The sequence below is a fragment of the Plectrocnemia conspersa genome, unplaced genomic scaffold (genome assembly GCF_051122295.1).
Source record: "Plectrocnemia conspersa isolate PC_06_02 unplaced genomic scaffold, ASM5112229v1 ptg000010l, whole genome shotgun sequence".
Lineage (NCBI taxonomy): Eukaryota > Metazoa > Arthropoda > Insecta > Trichoptera > Polycentropodidae > Plectrocnemia > Plectrocnemia conspersa.
The window spans coordinates 23,834,734-23,861,462 of NW_028277174.1; the positions used below are offsets into that span (position 1 = coordinate 23,834,734).

Sequence of the window (26,729 nt, forward strand, 5' to 3'; positions counted from 1 at the left end):
TTATTGGAATGCAGTATACATATATAATGAAAGTGATAATTTCAATAAAAATATTAAAAAAGTATTTGGATACCAGTGTTTTGTTAATGGTTTAAAAATATGCTCTACATATAATAAAAATATTAAGACCCAATAAAAAAAATAAGTTATATAGCTATTTGTAAAACAACGTCATTGTGAGATTTTTCTTATATATAAGGAGAAAATAATCGCATTGATGAATGAAAATATCGTTAAAGCCAGATGTCTTCAGGGATTCTAATGCAACCAATGCTTTGCGAACTGGCGCATTATCGAGAAACAACAACATATTTGTATTTGAAAGGTTCATGCAACGCTTGTTCTTTATGTTTTTGAACAGTATAATAATAAAGTTTATTGCTTTAGTCAAGATTTACTTATGAAGGCAATCATCTGTTAAACAGTTGTAATCTTGCTTCAAATTAGCTGTTTATTTTTTGTGTAAATCTTAATGATTTCCAAAAAATGAAAATGCGTGTTTTTGCAAAAAATACATACGGCATAATCGGGGGACGGTTGTACAAAAAACGACATTGAAATCTATTGTTATTATTTACCGTGAGTGATTTATGATCGCTTAATGGTTAGCACCTCAAATACGAGACGTAACAGATTTTTAAAAACTATTTTAATTGTGATAGATTTCAATTGACGAGCGCGTCTCTAACTATTAACCTAAAAGAACTGGGTTCGAATCCCATACGAACTAGTGTTTTTAAATTTTTTATCGTGTCTGAGATATCGAAATTAGTGATTATTATACAATTATAATTCCGACCGATCATCACAGATTAGGTTTACCTAGATTTTCTAATCTCACGGATGAATATCGTGGCGATTAATTAAAATCGAGCTAGGTCGTACATATCTGATATTGAAACTTCTATATTAATGAGCTAATACAGCTCATAAAAAATATTTTATATGTATTAAAAATAAAAAATAAATTTAATTTTGATACCAATTACACAGAATAAATTATATTAGTTGTTTATTTATATTTATTATCAATCAAGAAGTAACAAAAATATATATTCTTCACTTTTGCAAATATGAAAGGGGTAAATCCTGCATGAAATATTATTTACATTAATAAAATTTTCATTAAAAATTTAATGTCGCTTTAAAGTTTATAATCCGCGTGAGTTAACAACGGTCAGCACTTCTGACTCATAGTAGAAACACATTTTTGCTGTTAACAATATACTGGGACGGGTGAGCCATTTCACGTGTTTTTACGATAAGCAAATTCATATTTTTAAATTATCGCGCGCTCATGGACAAAAATCAAAACAAAAGTGGGTCTGAACTATTTCTGTTGAAAACAACAAGTTAACTAAATATTATTTTTATTAAAAATAAATTTTCATAGCAACTACGAATTTATTTTTATACACATGTTACAATTTAATTATACACATGTATCGTATTAAATATTTAGTACAACTATGGAGCGATTAAAATAAATAAAAGTCGTTAACTTCGTATTATTGCTGAAGCATTTACGCCTCACTTATGCAATGACAGCGCCTCCCTGAAGGGCGGGTGCTAAAAACTCTTTGCCATTTTTCCTATCTTACTTTGGTATCATAACAAAATTTAATTTAATTCAACCTGATTATTACAACGATCGAATAATTACATTATACAATATTTCACCAACAAGTGCTGTCCGGTCGATTAACAACTTTTGTATTAAGTAACTTTATGTACAGTCATGATGAAAATACACAATGTGTATTTATTAGAGTTCCATGAGTAGCTGTCAAATAAATTATAAAACATGTGTGTTAAACGTAAGCAATGCATATTAAACATAAGCACCATTTTTATCGGGCACGCTGAATATTTATGAAATAAAAACATAGAAAGAGTAAGCATAAAATATAGTGGGGTAAAAGCGTTTTGGGACTGTTACGCGCCTCTGCCATTTTTGTTGATGGTTTGGTAATGCGACGCGTGGCGCCTTTTCTCCAGAAGCCGTATTGTAATTTCTAATATTTTCGTCCGGATCTTTGGAGAGATAAGGTCGTAAACAGTAGTCGGGTCTGCGAGGGATGGATGTTGTATTGTTATTTGCATAAGATTTTCCATATGAGCACGTCGTTAGGCGAATAATATATGTAATATATAGCGACCATTATGAACACAGTCTAATACTGAGATACATTACAAATTGTTCATTGAAGCATTATCATCGTAGTCATACATATGTTTATCAACAGTATGGATGTATCCAATTTTAGTAAAAATAATATCGTGTATCAATTTATACAAGGTAGTTCTAATGAGTTTAACAATTTAATAGTAAATAAAGTATTTACTTGAAATTATTTTATAAAATTATATTAACATCATTGTGACCTAACAGGTTAACTTAATGCTTCACGATGGTTTAAAAACAATACCATTACTATTACGAAACACGAAAAAAATATATAATACAAGCAAGATAAAAATAATACACATGGTATAATGGTTTATAGTAAATTAAAAAAAAAATTAAATGATTCTTAACATTTATTTATTATTATTATTTATTTATTTTATTTTATTATTTTATTTAGCTTAATAGCTAATCTTTACATCTAACAAATTTAGTAAACATATATAAAAAATACACAACAGAAAGAAAAAATAAAAATATACAATAATAAAGACTTAATATTATAATTTATTTCTATATGTACGAAGGTGTTTTTTTATTCCATTTATGAAACCCGTTATATTTTTGCTGTTTCGAATTTCTCTTGGAAGACTCCTTATATAAATCAAAACCTCCGTACATAACTCCCATAGCCGTACTCGTTTTCTTATACTTAATGATCTTTAAATTTTCTCTATTTCTAGTATTATATTTATGTACATCTTTATTTCTTATTAAATACTTATTAAAATATTCTGGTAACATATTATTTTTTAACTTATATATAAATACTAAAACATTCATACTCAATATTTCTTGAACATTCAACCATTCTAATCTATCAATCATACTTTTACAATTAGTTAATCTATTTTTATTTAAGATTACTCTCATTGCCCTATTTTGTAATTTTTGCAACATTTGTTTGTCTAATTTATTTAACATATTTAATAGTGTTGCACAATAATTAAAATGGGGCAATATACTATTGTAAATTATTTTTTTTGTATTTATACTTAATATATTTCTTAATCTAGATAATAAACCTATTTTTCTACTAATTTTTTTTAATATGTAATTACAATGTTCTTTAAAATGTAATTTTGTATCAACAATTACTCCTAAATATTTTATATTATCCACTATTTCTATACTAGAGTTATTTATTACTATTTTGGTACTATTATCTAACACATTTTTATAATTAATAAACATACATTTAGTTTTATTCTCATTTAATTTAAGTACATTATTCTTTAACCATATTTCTAATATACTTAATTCATTATTTAAATCATTTACAATTTCTTTAATGTTATCACCTATGCAATACATTAATGTGTCATCCGCAAATAGATGAACTTTACATTTTTTCACGTTATTAACTATATCATTAATATACAAAACAAATAACAATGGTCCCAATTTAGACCCTAGTGGTACTCCATAAGACACTAATTTCTCTTCAGAATATACATTATTTATTTTACCTTTTTTTTCTTTTATATAAGTAATTATTAAACCATCTTAAAACTATATCACTTATACCTATACTCTCCAATTTCTTTAACATTATTTTTCTGTCTATTGTTTCGAAGGCTCTCTTGAAATCCAAGAAAACTGCTCCAATGATTTTGTTTGTATCCTTAGCCAACAGCCAATCATTTATCACTACTTGTAATGCAGTTTCAGTGGAATGCTTTTCTCTGAATCCCGATTGTTGTTCACATATTATGTTTTGAGAAGTAATAAATTCCTTTAATTGTTTGATTACTACTTCTTCTATTATTTTTTCTATACACGGTAGCATGTTGATTGGTCTCATTTCTTCAACTTTTTTACTATTTTTTATTTTTATACATTGCTTTAATTTATTTTAACACTTTTCTATTATTAAATTTAGTTAATTTATTATATATTTTTTTAATTTATTATTTGGCTTTCGTGGATTTTTTTATATCAATTTAAGGGCTATCAACTTTTTTATAAATTCAATACAAAATATTTTTTAAAGTGAATTTATTTTGAGCTCTTTAATTTAATTGTATTATTTTCTGTAAACATCATTTACAATTAATCAAATTAAAAAATATTTAAATTTAATATATTTTTATTTATTATTTTCTTAGTAAAATATGTAAAGAAGCTGGATAGCGACAGACATTGGCGAGTTGGCTAGTAGGGATGTCATGGCTCTAACGGCACAGAAGAGGACGCAATCGCGATTCTTTAAGACGTTCCGAAACCCAAGACTGGAATTCTTAAAAAAATAATTTGAATATCAACAACGCTCGTCAATAATTTAAAGAAATGCTTAGCGACATTTTCTGCAAGAATCTAACAAATCTTAAAGAGGTTCTAAATAATAGATCCTGATTTAAGTATTTGCGTACTAATGTTATAGATAACTGACGGATCAATAAAATAAAATAAGTTTCTCAAAACAAAGCTGAGCATCTTAGAAGATTTATCGCAGACATTGTTTGCGTGTAAAAAGAAACTCCACTTGCTCTTAAAAATTATTCCGAGATTTTTAGTGAAAGTGTTTCTAGCCAAAATGGTCGTAGAAATAATCTGATGGGGAACATGATTATAGAGAAGGTAAATTACTCTGTCTAGAAAATGACTATGCAACATATCTAATGCATTTATTAATTGTAAATCATCTTAAATTTGTAATTGCCGTATTTATGTCATTATTAAATAACGTGAAGAGCAGAGGACACAGCTTGGATTCTTAAAGAACCTTTAAAGATCTAAAATACTCTTTCGACAATTGGCCGCCATAAGTTACAAACTGTTAATAATCGCTTGAATAACTCGAAAAATCTGAGTTAAATCATCCGAGCAACCGAGGTAAGACAATATTTTTTAATAATAACATATGACAAATATTGTCAAAGGCCTTTTCTAAATCAGTATATACAACTTCCACTTGAATTTACGTATCAAGAGATTTTGTTAGCATTGTGGTAAAAGACAGAAGGTTAACTACAGTGGTACGGGTGTAACGAAACCCATGCTGTTGGTTTAACAAAGCCTGTCGAAAATGATTGAATACGCATTCGTGTATATTATAAATAAGGTTGCTAGCAAAATATTTACGGTTATTGTTTTATAAATTTTACCTTTCTTTTTCTTCAAGGAAAATATATTTTTGTCTTGACCTTAGGGCCAAGGTGTATATATATTTTGATATTTATTTAAATATTTTTGCATTTGTCAAGACAAATATATTGAAGTTAATAAATTTAATTAAAACGTAAATGATTAGCAAAATACTTGTATCTTACGACCTCCTTAATCGTTACGTTGTAATTAATTTCTATAAAATACGATAAAGTATAAAAACTAATGGAGTTTTGGTTATTACGTACGTGCATAACAAAGTCATTTAAGCGGATCAAAAACCCGAAAAGGCAATTCAAGGACAATTGACTAGCGATATGACGCTAAAATTTTATTAACGACCTCTTAAAGCTTTTAAAACGGGATTTTTAGAAATCGATATAAGTTAAATAATGTGGAAATGCGATTTTTATTTTTTTAACTCTTCTTTGTAACCTAACAGGCGTAAGCTTAATACCTTACAGCGGGATAAATCTGTACTAACTGGGTAAGTCAATTAATTAAATAATTTTTAACCACCAGACTAAAAGTCTGGATATCGGTACCATCTAAGTTAATACTTATAAATTATATGTTTTATAATTTATAGTCAACAAATGTCACTACAGCTACAGCCGTTATTTTTAATAAAAGCGCAGATTTTATAAATAAAAAGTTAATTTCTGCTGTTGGGGCTCGAACCTACAATCTCAAAGTTAAAAGTCTGAGACGTTACGGACTGAACTATTTCGTACTGACAGAACATGATTTCAGTTCTGCTCAAATCACATAACGGAAAATTTGTTGATCACTTCCCATTTCTCTCAGTATGAAACCGGATTCATGCCACAAAAAAATGACTTTTCATTTGATTCTCACTCATTTCCATTTAATTTTCCATCTTACTCCCGAATTAAAAATAAAGTTTTACCCTGAATTCGCTATCTAGAGAAAAGCCGACACAATTCCTAAGAAAAGCCATCTTTGATTATTAGTTTTGGTCAAGACAGGCTGTCATAATAAATCAATAACAGTTAACTCTACCTTTACAATATCTAAATATATATTTACTACACAAATTTGTACGACCAGAATAACTGTTACAACTTGAAAATATTTTAATCCAAAAACGTTAGCCTTCACTAAATTAATATTTGTATCTTATAAACGACATAAACAACCAAATCGTTAAAATATCTTACATAAATAAATTTATAGAACAACTCTTTGCATCGCAACTTCCATTATTAAACTAGATATTGATGCACTAATATCGAAAAAAAATAAAGTTGTTATCGACCTATCGGTAATATAGGTGACACAATAGAAAATAAATACTAATGATAATTTTTTGCCGGGCAATGCGGCCCAGAAGATCCAAAAGGTTAGACACCTTTGGTTTAAATGATCATATAACTCTAAAAAGGCCCTACAAATTATTTATTATAATTTTACCACAAGAATTAAAATCATTATGTATTCCTAAAAATAACAATTACTTTTTATAATTAATACTTATGAATACCTTTTTCGTATTTGAATGGAAATCGAAACGATAAAATATATTAATATCTTAACCTTTGACTAATTATATAATAAGCGATACAAATAGCCGTATTTCAATTTAAATTAATTTAAAATACATTGCAATAATTCAGACGGCCGTTTTTGTGCTTTTTGTGTAATATTATATTTTATCATTAGGCTTTTTAAAATAAATTCGCACCGTAAAACACACTAACGAGCACTCAATCAATACAAGTCGACTTCGAGTTGTTTTTTTTTATATAAAATAAATTAAGTCTTGAATGTGTGAGGGGGTAGAGAAGTTTTCGCACGCGAGTCGCAAAAGGCCCAATTAATTTCAATGCGAATTTTCGCACAGTAGCGGCGAGTGATAAATTTAAATTAAGAGCTCATAATAAATATCAATATAACGTGCGTGTGAATGAATGATCGAAAAGTTTTCGGACTGTTTTAAGATTATTTAATGTAATATTTAAAATTGCATTTGTTAGTAAATTAAATAAAACGATAAAATATTTTAATATTTTACCTATTTTTTAAGTAACTACTATTTAGATACTTTGCTGATGATTATTTAAGTTAAAAATTTATCTTTCTGCCGTTTTATATAATATGTCAATTTTATATGGTCTGTTAAATTAGATATATTCTTTATGTCGATATTTAAATACAAAATTTGAATTTAACGTTAATGTGGCTTTTATGTAAATATTTAAAATTACAGAAAAAATATGATTAAAATAAAATAACAGTATCAATAAATAAGCAACTAAATCTTTTTAAAAAATGTTTAACTAAAACAATTATTATATTTTTTTACTATTTAATTTATATATTTGTTTGTCTTAAACTATTTCCTATAACTTATGTTAAAATAATGTTGTATGCTACTCATAGAATAATACAAATAAATAATATATGTACTTTAAATTATTTAATTAGAATCTAATTGGTTCCCGGCGGTTCCCAAACTGTGGTACGCATAACACCGGTGGTACGCGAAAAATAATCAGTAATGGCGGACATAAAAAGTAAAAAAAAATCAGTCATAAAAATATCATTTAAACTATTGTATTTTTCCTAAATGTAATTTATCAGAAAAGCTCGATGACGATCTTTAATGTTAATGATAAAATTGAAAGTATGATTAAGAAATTAGATTTTTGGAAACAGTGTATCGAAAACAATCAACCGGAAGTATTCGAAACTCTAAATAGTTTTTTGGTTTAAAATAAGGTTAGCTTGTCTCAAGATTTACGAAAACATATAATAGTTCATTTAACAGGATTAAAATCGTCTTCCATGGAGTATTTTCCAAAACCCGAAAACAAAGATAATAATTGGATTTCAAACCCCTTCTGTGCAGAAAATTTAGAAAAAGCTTCATTGTTATCAAAAAAAGTTGAAGAAAATTTTATAGACTTATCAAGTGACAAAAGTAAACAAGTAAAATTCGAACGAAAAATACTTCTTTTATGTTATCAGAAAAAATAAAACCTTTCATATTTTTTTTTAAACTTAAATAAAATGAGTTCTGGGAAATATAGTCACCCTATAAAATGTATAATGCAAATATAATAAACAAATTTCTCGAAATACAATAATTTTTACGAAATGGTACAATTAAGCGTGATGTACTAGCAAGTGGTACGCGAGCCAAAAAAGGTTGAGAAACGCTGAATTAGATCAATATTTATAACAACTTCAAGTATATACCTTAAGCAAATTTTCCCTGTATACTTGATAATATGCTTCGTTATTCTCTTGTAAATTAATTTATAATACATATTTACTGGAACTTTACACAGATCACATAAAAATATATATTGAAAAATAATTACTTGAACTTTTTTTTAATTCTAAGAAATGCATAAAAAATGTAACTAGTATATCCAAAATATTTGTTCTTATATTTTGAACTGTAAATGTATATATGCATATTTTTAAAGTACGAAATTTTTTAAGCAGACTTTTCTGAGCTTTAAGAGTGTAGTATGTGACTGTGATTAAGCGTAAGCTCCACTGTTTTCAAGTTCAAGGCTAAGCTTTTATATATAACAAAGCGAAAATCAGTGAAAATTTATTGCAGTATAAATGTTAAATTTCTGTAAAACCATATTTGACATTACCGAATATCTAGTGAATCACCTACTACTATACAGATATTTTTAGTGGCAGTAATTGTCGATTTTTTAAAAGCAAATTCATATAACATACAATTTTTTATAAATTATTTACTTGGTATAAATTTTTTTATTATAAATTCCAGAGTCTATTTTTTTAATGTTCTAATGTAAATTCCAGATGTACACTAACAAAGATATAACAAAATACGTACTTAGAAATCAACGGCCAAAGCACTAACGACTACAATCTAAATTAAATTAAAACGACATTAATTTCCCGATTACCTCATATATTATTTAAATGCAAACTATTATAATATAGTCCATGAATTTTTGGGCTCACCCTTATATCGTATTATAAAATACCGAAACTGTAGCAGTCGTGTTTGTTTTGCATTGTGCCGAGAATGTGCCGCCGGTAACTGACAACTCATGTGCACGGGCCTCCCCACCTGAAGAGCGTAATTTATGACCCTATGTTATGAATAAAATATGCTTCGGAGACGTAGAGACCGAGGAGAGCCCTAGGTGAGTACACTTCCTCCGAGGAGTTGAGCGACACGCTGGTAATGCGCCAGTCCGGTAAAATATGACTCGGGAGAGAGCCATAGATAGGGGATGGGAAACTGCATACATACACCCACCCCGAGAGAAAATTGCACCTCGGTCCGGGAAAATTACTTTTCGAGCATTTGTAACACCGCGGAACGGTGTCATCGCTAACGGTCCGCGTCTTGATCATCGCGAAATGCATTATCAAATTATGTAGCATTTTCTGCTGCCGGGGATTGTGAGTTGCATCAGGTCTACGGAGCGAGACGTAAATCACATCAAATTTATTTTTAAAACACCCACTACGGTGCCCGTGTCCGCCTATTCTGAGTGCTTTGTGCGAATGTAAGCTGTATAACTGCAGAGTTGTATTACGAGAGGGACAACAATGCAATCTGGTAAATGGGATGGATGGGTAAACTTTTGTGTCGTTTCTATAAACGTGCTTAATGTCCGAAGTCTCTTGCTTGGAGTATAAAAATAATGGAATACACACAAAATCTCATTTACATCTGGATTTACTGAAGTGCTGCTTAGTACAAGAGAACTTGACAACTTTCCTAAACGAAAGTAGGCACTAAAGCCTCTATCTAGATATAGTTCTAGTATCTCAAGCTTGATCTTCATTTTCTCACAAGCTCAGTTTTGCAAGTGCATTTAGAGTGACTTTCTAGTGTATGCAAGATTCTAATTAGATAGTGCCATAGACAAGCACTTATGTTTTGAAAAAGCCTTGAAATAGAGGTGACATTGAAAAACCTTTTTCAACGTCACCTCTATTTTTTTGTCTAAAATATTAATAAATAACAATCATATTTTCCTAAGAAGTCAGTAATTGTATGGATTATAACGGTTTTTAAGCGGACTGTCAGGTTTAATTATTAACCCCATTTCTATTTACAATTAAAGGAAGTAATTAGCTCATACTATTTAACCATAAAAATACCAATTTGTCACATGATGTGTTTTAACATTTTAAGAAAGATTTTTTTTGTAAAATAGCACATTGCAGTTAAAAAAAATTTAACAGCTCAAGTCACAAGGTATACGGTATAAATCACAATGAATTAAAATATTTGTCGCCTTCAGAAAATAAGTGTGCATCTTGGTTTACCCTCAAAACGGCCGCTTGTAATCTTTTATTAGCCAACGGAAATATATTTAAAGAAATTCTTATTCTGTAATAAGTCTTTTCAAAGAAAAGGGACGGACAATCAAAAATCACTTCTCCTCGACACTTTGTCTAGAAACTCCTCTGAGACTTTATCAGAGACTTCTACTGGCATTTACTCTTAAACTTCCACTTCATAGTTTAATTAATTAGATCTCTCACATTCATGTTATATTTATAAGAATCAATTTTGAAAAGCTTTGATTAGCTTTCGCTGTAAAGAAGTCTTTTATTTTTTAGCATTCAAATCATAAGTTTTTTTAATTAGGAAACTCTAATAAGATTTCTGTTTTTAAATGACTTGAGTTTTATTTTATATGTTCTAGTGAATTTAATATCGAAGAAGATCGAGTTCAATCAAAACTAATTATTTCCATTTCCATTTGCCAGTCGCGTCACTATAATAATATTGTTTACCCGTAGATTTATCCACTATGCTTTGAATAAAGATTTCAAAGACTTTTACACACACTCTCTCGAGAGCTTAGATTTCTTGCTATTTAATTATTCGATTTCCATGCCGAGACCGTCGACACAAAGGAAACAGTTACTTACAAAGGCCCTGTGCTACTGCGATCGGAATTGCAAATAGTGTATATTGTGTTACTTCAATTTCTAGTTTATCGTGTTGTTTTAAGCCCCGTGTCGCTAAAAGTGCACTTTTTAGCTTTGTTTTTCTCACAACGCAATTTCCTTAGAAAGCCACCTTTACACGAAATAACGAAAAGAATAAAAAATATATATAATATTACTTTATAACATTATACATACAGAATGGTAAGAAAATATTTTTAGCTATACAAGAATGGATTTCTAAAATCAAATTTTTTTTAGTAGTTTATGTCCAAATTCACACATAAATCATTAGTTTTGCAATTAAGTTTTTTTTATCAAAAAAAAAAAATATGGATATTGAATAGAATTAAAAAAATATTATTTCTGTATATATTTTTTTTAAATATGAATCCTTATTTACCACATAATTTTTATGATGAATATAAATAACAATGCTAATTATACCGATTAGAGAACTTTAAATAACCTTATATTATTAGCACTTATGATTCATACTTTGCCGATGACTATCGATAAAACTTATAACTGAATTCTCCATTGTCTCATTGTAATATAATTATTCGACCGTTAACTCCCAAGTACCGTGGCCAAGTGCACTTTTCAGCTTTGTTCCCTCGGGGAGGGTCCGTAACGACACAATTCCTTATTTCAACGCCAGCACCTAATCCGGACACCTAGGTACCTCTGCCTTTCCGGCGGAATAATGATGATAAGGGTCGAAAAAGAAGTTCCGGACGCGCCGAGACGGGTTGTTACGTTTAACAAGCCATTAAAGCCCAGACACCTTTGTGTTGTGTGTACGTAGGATGCAGAAAAAGGTCCCGAAGATAATACAGGGGGAGGAAAGAAGAAGACGTGTCGTGTCACATGTTAAGCAGCCTCAACAGGTAGTGCTGATGGGCGACGAGGGTCTTTCTCGGGAAATAATGTGTCACTGGGCGACGGCTGATGTGATGGCGATACGAGATTTGTGGACGTATGCCATCTGTCTCTGTGTGGAGAGAGAAAGGGGAAAAAATGGGACGTCCGTGAGGATTTGCGAGGTCCTGATTATAGTGGACGTGCGTGATGGTGTCACAATACCAAAAGAATAATAAAAAAAGAGTGTGGTAGAATTGAAAGGCTAAGATATCTTAATAATGCTAGATTTGATCACTGCTATTCATTGTTTTTCCAATTGGTACAATCGTATTCATATTTAATTAATTGCAAAATTTTTATTGATAGAAATATGAGTATAATAATATAATTCAGCATTTACTTAAAATAGTACTGCAAAAGACGGTGTTGACAACACGGCAAACCTCAGCGATTTTTAGTTTTGAGCTTTATAGTTCATATGAAGTCGCGATCGCGTCCCTTATTCTTGCCTATCGCTTATATTTGCGAGCACTCTCAACGAGTTTGCTAAACACAAGATTGCTTTCTACGATAGCTATGAATAGCTGGAAAAAATTTGTGTGCAATATTTTTTTAATAATTTTTAAAATGCTTTAGTATATAATTATTTTTTTAAATAATGATCTTTATCACGCATCGTAATACTTAAATATGTAATAAAAAAATATAATTTTTTGAGTTAGTTTAAAAAGGATTTTCGATCCTGCATTTTCACAAAATGAAATGAGTGAAACATTTATTAGCATTAAAACTATGTATATAAATTATTACAAGCTTAGTGGACCATTAGGGTACCTAAAATAAATATATTAAAATTTATTGCTACCTTTGTGAAACTAATTATACTACTATTTATTTTATTTCATGTATAATTAAATATAATATATTACTTACATATACTAGGTACAATGAAGTGAATAAGCGTATTCACATTTAAATATGTATAGGTATTTACTAACATATGTATATTCATATAATTTAACCCAAATACGTTTAAATGGTTCTTGAGCCGAAATAAGATAATCAGGATTGTATTAATCAAAGATCCACTTTTGGTTCGTTATTTCGATAGCAAATTCTAATGCTTAGGTTAACTTGTATTTTTTTATATATAACTAAAATAATTTAATTTTATAATCGCAACATACTGCTTATTTTAGTAATTATCTTTATATATTTTGTAATTAAAAAAAAATATAAAAATATGTTGTATTAGGTTGACTTATATTAGAGGGAAACATAAAGTGAAGTAGTAACACTTAAACAAACACATTTATACTTTGTATTTTTATAGAAGACTTAAATCTTAACCCGCTAATTTTATTTCTGAGCAGATTGTCCTAGGAATATTTCAATATAAATTTACACATTCTTACACATTTTCTTATACTCATCTACCCTTAAAATTTCTCTGTTTATAGTAATAAATGTATGTGCATTTTCCTTTTTTTTTTTCCAAAGAGCGTTTTCACCAAGATCGTACAAATAATTTGATGGCAAATAAAATTAGGAAAATGACAGTTTATATAATTTTTCCATGCTAAAACACAATTATTGCCAAAAGCTTATCTTTATAGACAATCAAACTCACTATGTATTGAGAAAGAGTCCGTCACGGAATGCATCCAATTTTTTTAAAAATCGTTGGCATGCAAAAGAAAAATAAAGTTTGTAACTGCCGTATTTATGTAACTAAAAAACAACAAAAAGCGCAAAGGGCCAAGTTTAGGCCCTTGAGGAACTCCCACAGAGTTTAACTATTATTTAAAAAAAATGGCCGCTATAGGTAGGCCGCTATAGTACTTAGGGTAAATAACTAAGGAGTCATCTAAGCAATCAAACTCAAACTTTTTTCACAAATACCAAAGACTTTTTAAAATAAGTATATACGACGTTTATATTACTAACATCTTTACTTAATTTCGGTTAAAACGGTAAATGAATGCTTTTGAATTTGAACGACTCATTTAATATGACGTTTAAAATCTGGCTTGTCGGTTGCGTGTTAAACTTTTTACACTGCGGCCATACCCAACAATCTGCTTTGAGATCTCCAAGTGCGATTTTAATTATCCATAAACAAAAATTAATCTCGCCTTGCCGGCGCGAAATCAATGCTTAATCGGCAAAAACAGGAAACGGCACCGAGTCCGAGGGGGTTGGGAATCAGAAATTACAAGGCGCTCGAGGGGCGCGTACCGTATAATAATCATCCATCGACCTCTTAAGGGTTGAAATGCCTTTGCGATAAAGTCCAACCGGATACAATTAAGCACTTATCCACGGCACGCGTTCGCCTCCGAAAGGCCTGTTTAGAATTCAAAGGGACAAAGATACGCCCAGATGGCGATCTCAGATTGACAATTGACCCTAGTCTCCTGGTGCAAATAATTATTACGTCATAGTTGTATTTCGAAGATAAGCTAAAACCTTTTTGGGAATTTAAATAATAAACCGCAGCAATATCATCCCCAATATCGTTCATTTGCATCGCTTTCAAAGAAAAATTCTTGTCTTGTCTTATAAGTTCCACTTCGTTAATTTGCGTCTTTATTGCTTTTCCTTTAATAAATCCTGGGTTTCAAACTCTAATATTATTAAAATATCATCAAGGGTTTGTTTAATGTAAAACATAAATTATTTTAAAAGCATAAATATCAGATTTTTATTATTTTCATATATTATTATTCACTAGTTGATATTGCAAGCAATCAACTGATTCAATGTAACTGTAAAATACAAGATAACAACTAGTTTAATAGCAACGTGTTTGATATTATAAAAGCAAATCATTACAATAGATACGTAAAGGTTAAACAATGAACACAAAGTAAAATAACTCGATTTTTATCTAGAAATGTTATAGTATAATCGCCAAGACGTACTACATAGTCTATTTTTTTTTCTACTCAAATAAAACAATAAGTTTTATATTATGCTGTTGAAGAACACATAATATATTTTATGTGTATATTAAATCATAATATAAAAGGAGATTTTTAAGAACATCATCCATGGCATAATATTATATTATAAGTATGGAAAAAAAAGTAAATCACTGATGAATGGATCAAAGATATTTTATGCCATAGACATAAAACAGGAAACCCACTTCTGTGCAGGAACTATAGAAGAAACACAATCCTAAATGCAGATTACAAAATACTGTCATGTTTAATTTATGGCAGACTCCTTTCACACGCTTCATTGGTTGTGGAAAATTATCAATGCGAGTGTGTACCATCAACCATCCAGATTCACTACGACAGATATAAGAAAAAGCCCAGCAGTGAAGTATTGCCACTTATCATATATTTGTGGACAATGAGAAATCCTATGAAGTTCAAAATTAATAGCTTTAAATCTTTAAATAGAAATCACAATAGAAAACTCAAAAATCTCAGAATCCCGAAATTCCACGTCACGAGATAGAATTCCTTATATTTGTTTTAATATATTTTATGTTATTGGTCTATTTGTACAGTAAGTTTTATGATTACTAATTTTTATTATTATTGATTTAATATTTTTTTAATTAAATGAATTATGTAAAATTAAATTTATTATAAACAAGTATTTTTTATCTTTTTTATCGCGCAAGCCATTAGCGTTCCATGCCATAATTTTTTAAGTTTGGTTTATAATATATGTTTTTATAACAAAAGCTAAACGTAATAAAATATACATACTACATATGTATAATTTTAAATCAAACTTCGACGACCATGAAATAAAATATGTTAAAATTAAAATATGGAAGCTGTTTTCGTTTTTACACTAGTGAAGACTGCAATTATTAAAATGTCAACAGTCAACTGAAATTGCTATTCTTTTGCAGGGTAATTAATTATATATTGACGCGTTACACATATTTCTGAAAAATTTACGAATATATTCGTATTGAAATGTAAATTGAACATATTTATATTTTTTATTGTTTATGAGTAAAAGTAAGACATAAAAATATACGCTAAGCATAAAAATAGTTAGTTTGAAATATCAATTAAATTTACTAATTCTATCTCAAAGAAAATTCTATCTACAAAGTAAACTAAAAAATCTACAGTGAAAATAACTATGTTTTAAATACCTTTTCTAAGAATAATTCATTAATATCTTAGCAATTTTTTTTTTTAAATGTATCAATGTATTTTATATAATATTATTTTAGTGATTTTAATATTTTAAAAACATACATTTTTTAAATTTAATTCGTTTTGAGACGATTTAAAAATTGCACAATAAATTATTTATAAAAAATAACATTACTTGTACATTAAAAAAACAATATTTATTATAATATTTATATATTAGAATTGTAATATTGTAACTATTTAAGCAAAAATTAGTATATTTTTAGTAAATTGTTTTTATAACATAATACTATTAAAATCGATAAATAAATAAAAACACGTATTAAAACATTACGTTTTAATAATAATAATACATATCGCACGGTTATTGCAGTCAAGTTTTTTTAACTTATTATTTTTAGAATATCATTGATTTTTTTAAATTACTAAGATTTTCTTATATGGCAAAAAATTCTTTTGTTGATATTCCTGGAAAAAAGTATACTTTGGAAACAAAACCTATTCAAATTCAAGTCTAAAAATCTTTACAATGAGTACAGTTTATGTAATAGAGGTTTATTATTTGTAGACATTAGGAATAATAAAAGGAAGCAATAAAAGAATTCTCATTAAAATTTTAACATAAAACACCTAATTAAAGTGAAGGAAATCAACATCAAAATTCACACACGAACCTCAAACGTTTTTAATGTAAACCATTTTCACACGTTTCTTTAAAATTTAAATCACATTTGACGCAACAATATAAATAATTAGTCCTCTGGGGTTATACCTCAAAAATTCACCACGTTTATTTAACTCACAGAAGGCACAAACATGCTACACACGCACACATACACAAGCATACTTTGACCGTTATTTTTTTTAAAGAGCACATTGCTTCACGCTCGCCCGGCGCGTCCGAGCGTTGATCACCCCTGGATGATTTATTATTATTATTTTTACACTCACCAAAAACAACAGGCAATTAAAACGAGAATCACGCGAATTTTACTATAGATACAAACAGAGACATGCTGGTGATATAATATATATGAACTACACTTTGCAAAAACTGGTAAATTTCAAATTAAATAAATAATAAATAAAACACTATTAAAAATCTTGTGAAATTAAAATAATTTAAATTAATGTTTTTTTTACTACGTATTATTTTTCATCTTACTTGTATAATATTTTTTTGTGTGTTGTAAATATAATTGCGTATTGCTGTTTACCATCTAAACGCATTAGTCTTAAAATAAATAAATTTACAAACATGCGTAACATATATGATATTACAGATTGGTTTTAAACATTTTATTAGTTTAATTAAATTGGTCTTTAAGTTTAAAGTCGACTGCAATAGTAAGGTTTCTATTGAATATGTATTTATAGTCGATTATATGTGGCTTCTTTGTTATAAAAAAATTTTAATTGCAAATTAATGTTTAATTTTACATGCAATTTAGAATATTTATTCCTGATAGCAAAATTAGTTATAAACTATAATTTTAGCAAGCGATTGTATATATTGAATTACAGATAGCTACGCGTCGAAGATGTCGTCAAAAACAATCTAATTAACTACTCTAATTAAACGATCTAATTCAACTTTACTGTTAGCAACTTTAAATGAACTGCTTTATTTTTAAGAGCAGCAAAAATTAACAAATATTTAATATTTTCTGCAGTTTTTTTTAACTATTGAAAATTCAGATTTGATTTATTTTATTTGTTAAAAATAAATATTATTATATTTTTTTTATTTCATTAAAATATGAGCTATATCTGCTTTATTTATTTTTATACAATAATTTGGATACGAATGAATGCAATAAATTCATTTGCTGATTTTTTTGCATTTTTTATTATAGAAAAATGACTGACAAACTTATCCAAATACAATAAAAAGCTTGCCTTAAATTTTAATGTTGTTTATTTTAGTTTTACTCAAGCCTAATCTAATTGATTATTATTCATAGGTAAGGTAATACCTAAGGTAAGTCAATGTAAAATGTTTTTAATAACATTTTTTTTTAATTATTTACAAATTAAACCAAAACAAATTTGAAGCCGTAATGGCATTATTTGATTTAAAACTTATAAAATGTTCAATCAAGGTAAAAAATATATTTTGAAACGAATACTTTGATGATTTGAGAAAATAATAATCCAACGGTAAAGAAATTCAAAATTTTCGATAAATAATTTTTAAGTAAATTTCAAAATGATTTTTTTTTTATTTATTTTTGGAATCTTGAAAAATTATTTTTTGTTACCAATTATACATTTATACGAATATTTTAGAATAATATACAACCACTTCAAAATAAAAAAACACTAGTAATATCGTCGAGTCAGCTTAATTCATAGCTGCATTTAGAGTAGGTAATTTAAAAAAACATTTGAGAAATTTAAGACCGACTCGAGGAATAACAATATACAAACATATTGTTTTGACTTTCACAAAAATTTGCCGTTCAACAAAAAAATTAAAATGCCAGAACAAATGAATTAGGTAGAAATTTAATATTTAATCTAGAGCCAGGATTTTTTTACCGGCTAAATTAAGCAAATGTTTATAATTTTATGTGAATGCTTTGTAAATCTGTAACGATTCAAGAAACACACCAATCGCAAACAATGTCCTTCATGGACATTGTTTGCGTGTGGTGTGCAGCCGTCTAAGAAACGCCGCATTCCTACTACACCGATGTGGGTTTACGTTTTATGCACATGGCGGTGTATATTACGCGGTACAAAACCGGACTATCCAGTCTCGACTCCAGTATATATCGACGCTAGGACTAATATTTCGCTTTCTAGACCACTTCACCATAGATTTACACGCCTCCTATTTGATCAATCATATCCAAGACTAGCGCTCTAGAACAAATACCGAAGACATCTAGAAATACCTTATATTGACCCAAGATCTACTATTGAATATCCAAATTTACCATTTCACGAGCAATGGAAAATATCAAGAAATGAGAAACATTACATCTTATGTAAGCATGAACTTTATTTTTTGATAATAAAAGTCGGTGTTCTTAGTAAATGCTAATTTGTCGTTTACGTTTTAATTTATCGAAAAAAAAAACATTTCAAAATACGTAAAGCATTTATGTGTTTATGAATTACTAAGAGTAATCGTTGAATAAAACAGAATATTGATCGCGATTTAGTTAAAAATATATTTAATAGATCTATCACATTTTTATACAACTACGAATCGTTGAATAACAATGTAAGGTAAACGGAAACACCATAACAATCCACGCACAAGCCCTTGTGCGAAACAATAACGATTCTTGCCGAGTATACCGAACCCAACCCTTATGGTAATCGGGCTATCCTGCGGGTCAGAGCCGTTGGCCCTATTTGTATGCAGATTTATGGCGATGAATACATTCGCCGGGTGCAAATTTTAAAAATGTATTGTATTTATAATCCGTTTTCGTTCGCCACACACGTACAAAACTTAAGAGCGTAAGCGCTACGGGCCAATAAAGATATACTCATTTACGGGCAATTTACATTTCGAATGAATAATTTATGAATAAGTTAATAATCTGGCGCATTTTCCACAAACAACATCACCGGTTTCACTTTTCTACCATCACTGTGTAAAAAATAATATACTTGGGAGTAATATTATTTTTTTGTGTGGGCGAGAGATGATCTGTTTAATTATTTTATATTTTTGTAACATGACGGAATACACTAATAACTATAGTTTAGGTTTAGGTATATAATAAGGCTTTAGAATAATATGAATGAAAAAATGCTATCGTGTTTTAAATTTTGTAATGTAAAATATATATTATCTTAAATAGCATTAAAAATATAAATAGAAATACAAATAAAAATGGTTATAAAAATAAACCAATTATCTTGTATATTGTATTATATATTGATATAAAAAATTCAGTTGACCCAAATTGCTTACTTAATAGTATTATAAGGGCATTAAGTAAAATTAAACTAAAGACATTGCGCCTAAATAAAGATAATTGAAAGTGTAATGTTCCATTTGCACGATAAAATTAAACAAAAACTAATTTACCATTTTTTCATTTATATTTGAAATAAACTAATACTACACAAGTTGAAAAATCATCGGAGAATACATATAATTGGTATAAATAAACTATATACTTTATATTTATGTAATATGTATTATTTATCTGATTTGATATAAATCACAAAAAATACATTTTAATATATAGTTAAAATAAAAATAAAATAATATTTAATTTATGTAATTAATTTAATTGGTATTATAAAACCATTCTAAATTATTGCTTTTACTTAAATTATTTAAAAAAAACATGCAACTGACTATATTGATTTTCAAGCTAATTTTGGGAATGTGGAATGCACACGTTAGATTAAATTATCATTATCAAGTTCAATTGAGTGGTATAAGTTGATAACCTAGACTCGAATCGGGAGATCAAAAATAGTGAGTATTATATAATTATAATTCCTATCGATTACATCTAAGATTATTTTCTAATCGCACAGATGAATATCATAATAACTATTTGCACTATAACATGAATATTTTGTATCCTAAAAATATATTAAATAAAATTTAAGAATCAAAAATTATCGTACTTGAATTCGAATCCAAAATTAACCGATAGATAATTACAAATACGGTTTTCTTAGATTTTCCCAATCTCATGGATAAATATTGTAATAAATAATTAAAATAAAATTGAGCTAGGTTATGCATAGTGACGTTTATGAATTTTGATCTGTTCTAATTTCTTATGATAAATTATTAAAATAGATGTCATTAATTTATAGATTTTGATTTCAGTCTGGTATTTCAATACTTAATTAATATAGTAGTTCTTTTTTTTTTTTTTTTTTTTTTAAATGTTTATTTCAAAAATAATTTAGTTTTATACAAGTTATAAATTACATGTTTCTGGCTTTTAGCCATTATCATGTTTACAAGCGAAATTACAATAGTTTAAATAAAAATAGAGGCAACAATATGCAATATTTAATAAGTAAAATTTAAGGAGAAAATACTAAAACCTTTATACAATAAGAAAAAGAAAATAAAATAAATAAAATATAAGATACATAATTAAAAATAACACTTACGAACTGGGGCTATTGAAGTCGTGGTTACAGATTTGCTATCAAAGCATTATGTGCTTAGGCATTTTATGTTTATACTTGAAATTTAGTGTGACTTTGTCATAGTTACCAATTTTTGCAATTAATTTATTATTATGTTCACGCGAGATATTTTTGTAATAATTTATCGTATTATTAATAATGTGATTTTTAATTGTAGGTATAGAATATCGAGTGTGGAGTTTCTTTAAATTAGTATAATATGGGGTGTTATAAATTATTTTTACAGCTTTATTTTGAATTACTTGTAACTTATTAAAATTATTTTTACACGTATTACTCCACACTGGGCAAGCGTATGTTAATATCGGTCGTATTAATTGTTTATATAATAAAATTTTGTTTTTAATCGTCAACGCGCTTTTTCTGTTAAAAATGGGTCTCAGAGCTGAAATGGCGGCAAGCCCTTTAGACCGTACTTCTTTTATATGCTTTGTATATTTTAATTTAGAATCTAAGTGAAGACCCAGATACCTAACACTCGTTTTCCATTCAATGTTTTTGCCCTGCTCGGTTTTTAAAGGCGGAGGCAACGGTTGCCGGCGCATCGTAAAAATGATTGCCTCAGTTTTATCGTCGTTTATTTTTATTTTCCACTTTTTTAAATGTTTATTTAAGTTATGCAAAGATTTTTGTAGTTTTGTTGCTATTGGTTTAAGACCATATGAACTAGTTAAAACGGCCGTATCGTCCGCGTAAATAGAGAGACTGGTGTTTTTTAAAATTGGAATATCGTTTGTATATATTATATAAAGATACGGCCCAAGTATGCTCCCCTGAGGAACCCCGGCTGGTATTTTACGCGGTGTCGAATTATCGTTATTTAAGGAGACGACATAGCTTCGATCTTGGAGGTATGATCGGATAATTTGTATCAGATAGTGTGGGGTTTTGTACCTATCTAGTTTGTATACTAGCCCTTCATGCCACACAGTATCAAATGCCTTCTCTACGTCTAACATTAAAAATCCTGTGCTTTTTTTCCTGTTAAAATTCGCAGAAATGTGCTCCGTGAGTCTATTAAGTTGATGCGTTGTTGAGTGTCCTTCGCGGAAGCCAAATTGTTCGTCAATGATTTTACTATTTAGACACTCTTTTAAACGTGATAAGATAATCTTTTCAAATAATTTACTTAGGGACGGTAGTAAGCTAATCGGTCGGTAATTTAATGGGATGCTATCAGCTTTACCGGGTTTTTTTATCGGAATTATTTTTGCAACTTTCCAAATACCTGGAAAATACCCAATAGATAAGCAAAAGTTAAATATGTTAGTTAGGAAATGAAAGCATTTAAATGGAAAGTTTTTTATTAAGATGTTATCTAATCGGTCAATTCCCGGAGCTTTATTATTTTTAAGTGATTTTGCAATGTTATAAATTTCGAACGGGGTAATTTCGTTAATAGTTTTCTTATCTATTCTAGTTTTATCAAGTCTTTGAATTGAACGATCAACTTTACTCTGGGTTTTTAGATGCGTATAATTTTGCGTTAGCACATAGGATGTAGAGAATGCATTAGCTAATACCTCAGTTTTTTGTATGTTCGAGGTTACTATGTCGTCTCCATTTTTTAACGGCGGAATGTCTGAATATTTATTTTTAATTGATTTAGTGATTTTCCATAATGAGTTATCTGCTGGATTTAGTTTTTTCAGTTTACGCGACCATGAATCATTTTTAATTATTTGGATTTTTACGCGGATATCACTGGTTAATTTATTTAATAAAGTTTTAAGCTGGGGTGATCTATTTTTTTGCCATTGCTTTTTAATTCTGTTTTTGATTTTTATATATTCGATAATTTCTGGAGTTAATTTTACTTTATTTGGTATATTTTTACGCGTCGGTATAAATGATAGTTTACCCTGCTCGATTAAATTTGTAAAAAAATTAATATCATCGTCAATTTGCCTGGTGTTTTGTAAAGTGTATATCTGTGGAGCGCCGTGTAGACGACATTCAATGAAACTTCTAAAACCTTTCCAGTCAGCTCTTCCGTAGTCAAAAAATATTTCAGGGATGACCTCAACATCGCCTTCCAGAGCAAAAAACACAGGAAGATGATCCGAAGATAGAGCTTGGATGCAGTGCATCCCCGAAATTGGCGTAAAACCTTTGACTAATGCGAAATCAAGAGTTGATGGAGACATGTTATTAAAAGGATAGTGTGTGTGTGAATTTGGAAAGTGAATATCCGTGTCAGTATCGTGCAAGTAGTTAAAGAGCATGGAACCGGATCGATTGGTACTAGAACAATTCCAGTGCGAGTGCCTGGCGTTGAAATCTCCGCTTAATATAACAGAGCTTCCAAGTCCAAGCACAGCATCTAGATCACTCTGCAACAATTCGTCTCCGGGTGAGTTGTATGCGGCAGCAATTGTGATGATTTTATTATTATTATTAATTTGGATCGCGACAGATTCTAAGTTAATTACGTCGGGATTTATACGCGCGTGTTTTATAGATTTTTTAATAAAAATCGCAACCCCGCCACCTGGCCTTGAGAGTCGGTCTCTCCGGAGGCAAACAAAGTTCGGCAAAGATATTTTAACGTGAGGTTTAAGATACGTCTCGGTAACTATGACAATGTCAATTTTATACTCACTGATCAATAGCTCCAGCTCGCCAGTTTTGTGTCGAATTCCACGTGAATTCCACGTTAGCAAATTCAATTTCTTCTTAGAAGAGGACATCAAGGTACTCTACCATCATGATGGCTATCTCCATTTTGCTCGCACACTTGCCAGCTTTGACCCGAATCTCCTGAAGTACGAGGAGCATCTTCCGTAGATCCGAGGACGACATGGGGGCATCCTCTGCGCCGGTGTTTGGTGCTGCTGTCGGCTCTGGTTGTGATCTTTGAGCCTGTTTGAGATTAGCGGCCGCAGCTGAGAAGTTCTTAGCCGGTTGGGATGGTCGGAGTGCGGGAAAATGCTCCTGAACTAAGTTAAATGTCGGGCCAGGTGCAGCCGGGGCGACAGCCGCGACGGTAGCTGGCCTTTGATGTCTCCTCTGAGTCTGGACAAGATACTCCTTCCTGCGAGGGCAGTCCTTGAAGTTGGCCGGATGATCTCCTTCGCATCCGATGCATTTCGCTGGTGTCTCACGATCCGTTTTCGAGCAGTCAGCGGTTGCGTGGCTGCCGGTACATTTGACGCATCGTGGGGTTCGGTGGCAGTTTTTGGCTGCGTGTCCATAAAGCTGACATCTGAAACATTGGGTTAAATGTCCATTGTTACGCTTATACCTTTCCAGAATGGCCTTGGCGAAACAAACGTACCGGATGTTTTTGATTGCAGCTGTCTTGGTATCCGAAGAGAACTGAACCAGGTAGAGGCGAGAACCTCCTAGTACCTCCGTCTTTGTCTTCATTGTCGTCACTTTGACGACATTGAGTCCTTGCCTTTGGAGGTCAGCAGCTATGTCTTGAGTTGGAACTTCTGGTAGTCCTTTCAGGACAGACTTTACTGTCTTGTCCTCGTCAGTGGTAAAGGTATGAAATGGGCGATGCCCCCTCAATCCTTCCATTAGTAAGGCTCGTTGCTCGAGCGAAGAACACTGGACGGACACGTTGCCCTTTCCAGTGTAACGCAACGTGAAGTTGCTGGATTTGGTGACGGATTTAATAAGGTCCGTCGTTTGAAGATGTGAGCCCGTGACCTCCATAATCACAGGCGGAACTCTGCTTGATTTGCTTCCTAATACCTCGGGAAGCTTTTCGAACCTGTTTTGGCTCGGGGTTGGTCCGGGGCTCCTGGACTCAGTGGATGGTCTGGCAGTTTTTTTCGGAAGTTGCCATTCCGAATCTTGACTGGGGTTAAGGAACGCCTTAATCGTCCCCACAGAACGCTTACGCGTCTGCGCCTTTTTCATGGCGCTGTTGTTTGGTAGGCAGTGAGCAAAATTGTTCAGCGGCGCAGCTGGCAGGTCCGAGTGTGTACAGCAGCGCGGTCTACGCACAGAGCACGAGGTGCGTCCGTACACCGCGAAGGCACAAAGCGGAATGATAGTAGTTCTTGATTGTGTTCACTTCTTTGTGAAGCAATATTCAAGTATCTCATTAGTACAAAATTTATTATAATATGATTTTTTATAGAATATTTGTATAAAATTAAAAAACTATTCCTGTGAAATTAAACCATTTTAAGCTAAGATAAATATTATTGTATTTATAAAAAATTCTAATTGATATAATCATATTGTTGTATTTTTTTAGCCAGACTTTTTTTTTTATATTAAAATATATTGAATAAATATATTTACTATATTTTTTAACTAATATTAAAATATGTGTTTTTATTCCCAGAAAAGTCCAGACTATTTTACGCAAAACTGAATGAATGATTTGCTGTTACATACATATATAATTAATATTTTAAATTCACCAGACGTTAGTAAATAGCTGATATGTTTTTCCAACTAAAACATTTCTATGAATGTATCGAAATAGCTATGGCGAGTTTTAGCGAACGTTTTTAGTCATACACATCTGATAAAATATAACTTATTTAGAATTTAACTAAAATACCTTTTGTGATAGAAACAGTAATTGTCACCGCTAATAAAAACATTGGTTTAGTTCAAGTACTTGACATGGTTATTTTTTATTTTATGCTTTTCCAACAGTAATCGAGAAATAAGATTTGATATTTTGAGACCCATTAGTACTTTGGAATTATATAAAACTAGCTAATATAAATGCACAAAAGCATATAAAGCATATTTTACGTTGAACGTGCATTATTTAAATGCATATGAATTGTGCAAACAATACAAAAAATAATGTCACAAAAATATAGAGTGCTTAGACTTATAACTAATTTTAAAGTGCATACAAAAACAGCGACAAAAATCGGGCCAAAAAATATTGCCTTTTATCAAAGGTATGTCGCCGCCCGACGTAACGCATATTGCAACAAATTTCGAAGTACAGCTGCAATATAAAAATTATTTCTATTCTACAGTGGAACCATTCCTACCTTGGCAGTCAAGCGCGATCTTTTATTTTATGAATAATTAACAGGTCACATAAAATATTAAATTTAATAATATACAAAATTTAAAAACAACCCTTGTCAATTTCTATAGGTACAAGAAACGCATGGGATCAAAATATTTTATTCTCTTTTCTTAACTATGGAGTTATGTGATACATGCCATGGCTCTGCGTTAGACCAAAATAATCTTCTTCTTAAAAAAATAAAAAATAATTCTTTTTCATAATACTGCTTTATCAAGCAGTATTGCCAATATTTGAAGCTATGTATTATTAATGAATAAATGATTTACCCAAACCTCTATATATGTACATTTAACAGTTTTCGATAGGGCAACGCTTTAACATAAATTTTATATTTATTTATGCT

General features: G+C 29.8%; 2 protein-coding genes across 2 annotated transcripts in view; both read right to left on the reverse strand.

Annotated features, from left to right (window-relative positions):
- LOC148231087 (ribosome biogenesis protein BRX1 homolog) overlaps window positions 1-26,729 on the reverse strand; it is a 224,610-nt gene that overhangs the window by 166,023 nt on the left and 31,858 nt on the right. The gene's annotated exons all lie outside the window — the stretch shown is intronic.
- On the reverse strand, window positions 21,089-25,361 carry LOC148231088 (uncharacterized). The gene is made up of 2 exons (XM_088194451.1): window positions 24,644-25,361; window positions 21,089-24,571 (listed from the first exon to the last, which is right to left on the reverse strand). The coding sequence occupies exons 1-2, from the start codon at window positions 25,234-25,236 to the stop codon at window positions 24,043-24,045; spliced, it is 1,122 nt and encodes a 373-aa protein (XP_088050577.1). The 5' UTR covers window positions 25,237-25,361; the 3' UTR covers window positions 21,089-24,042.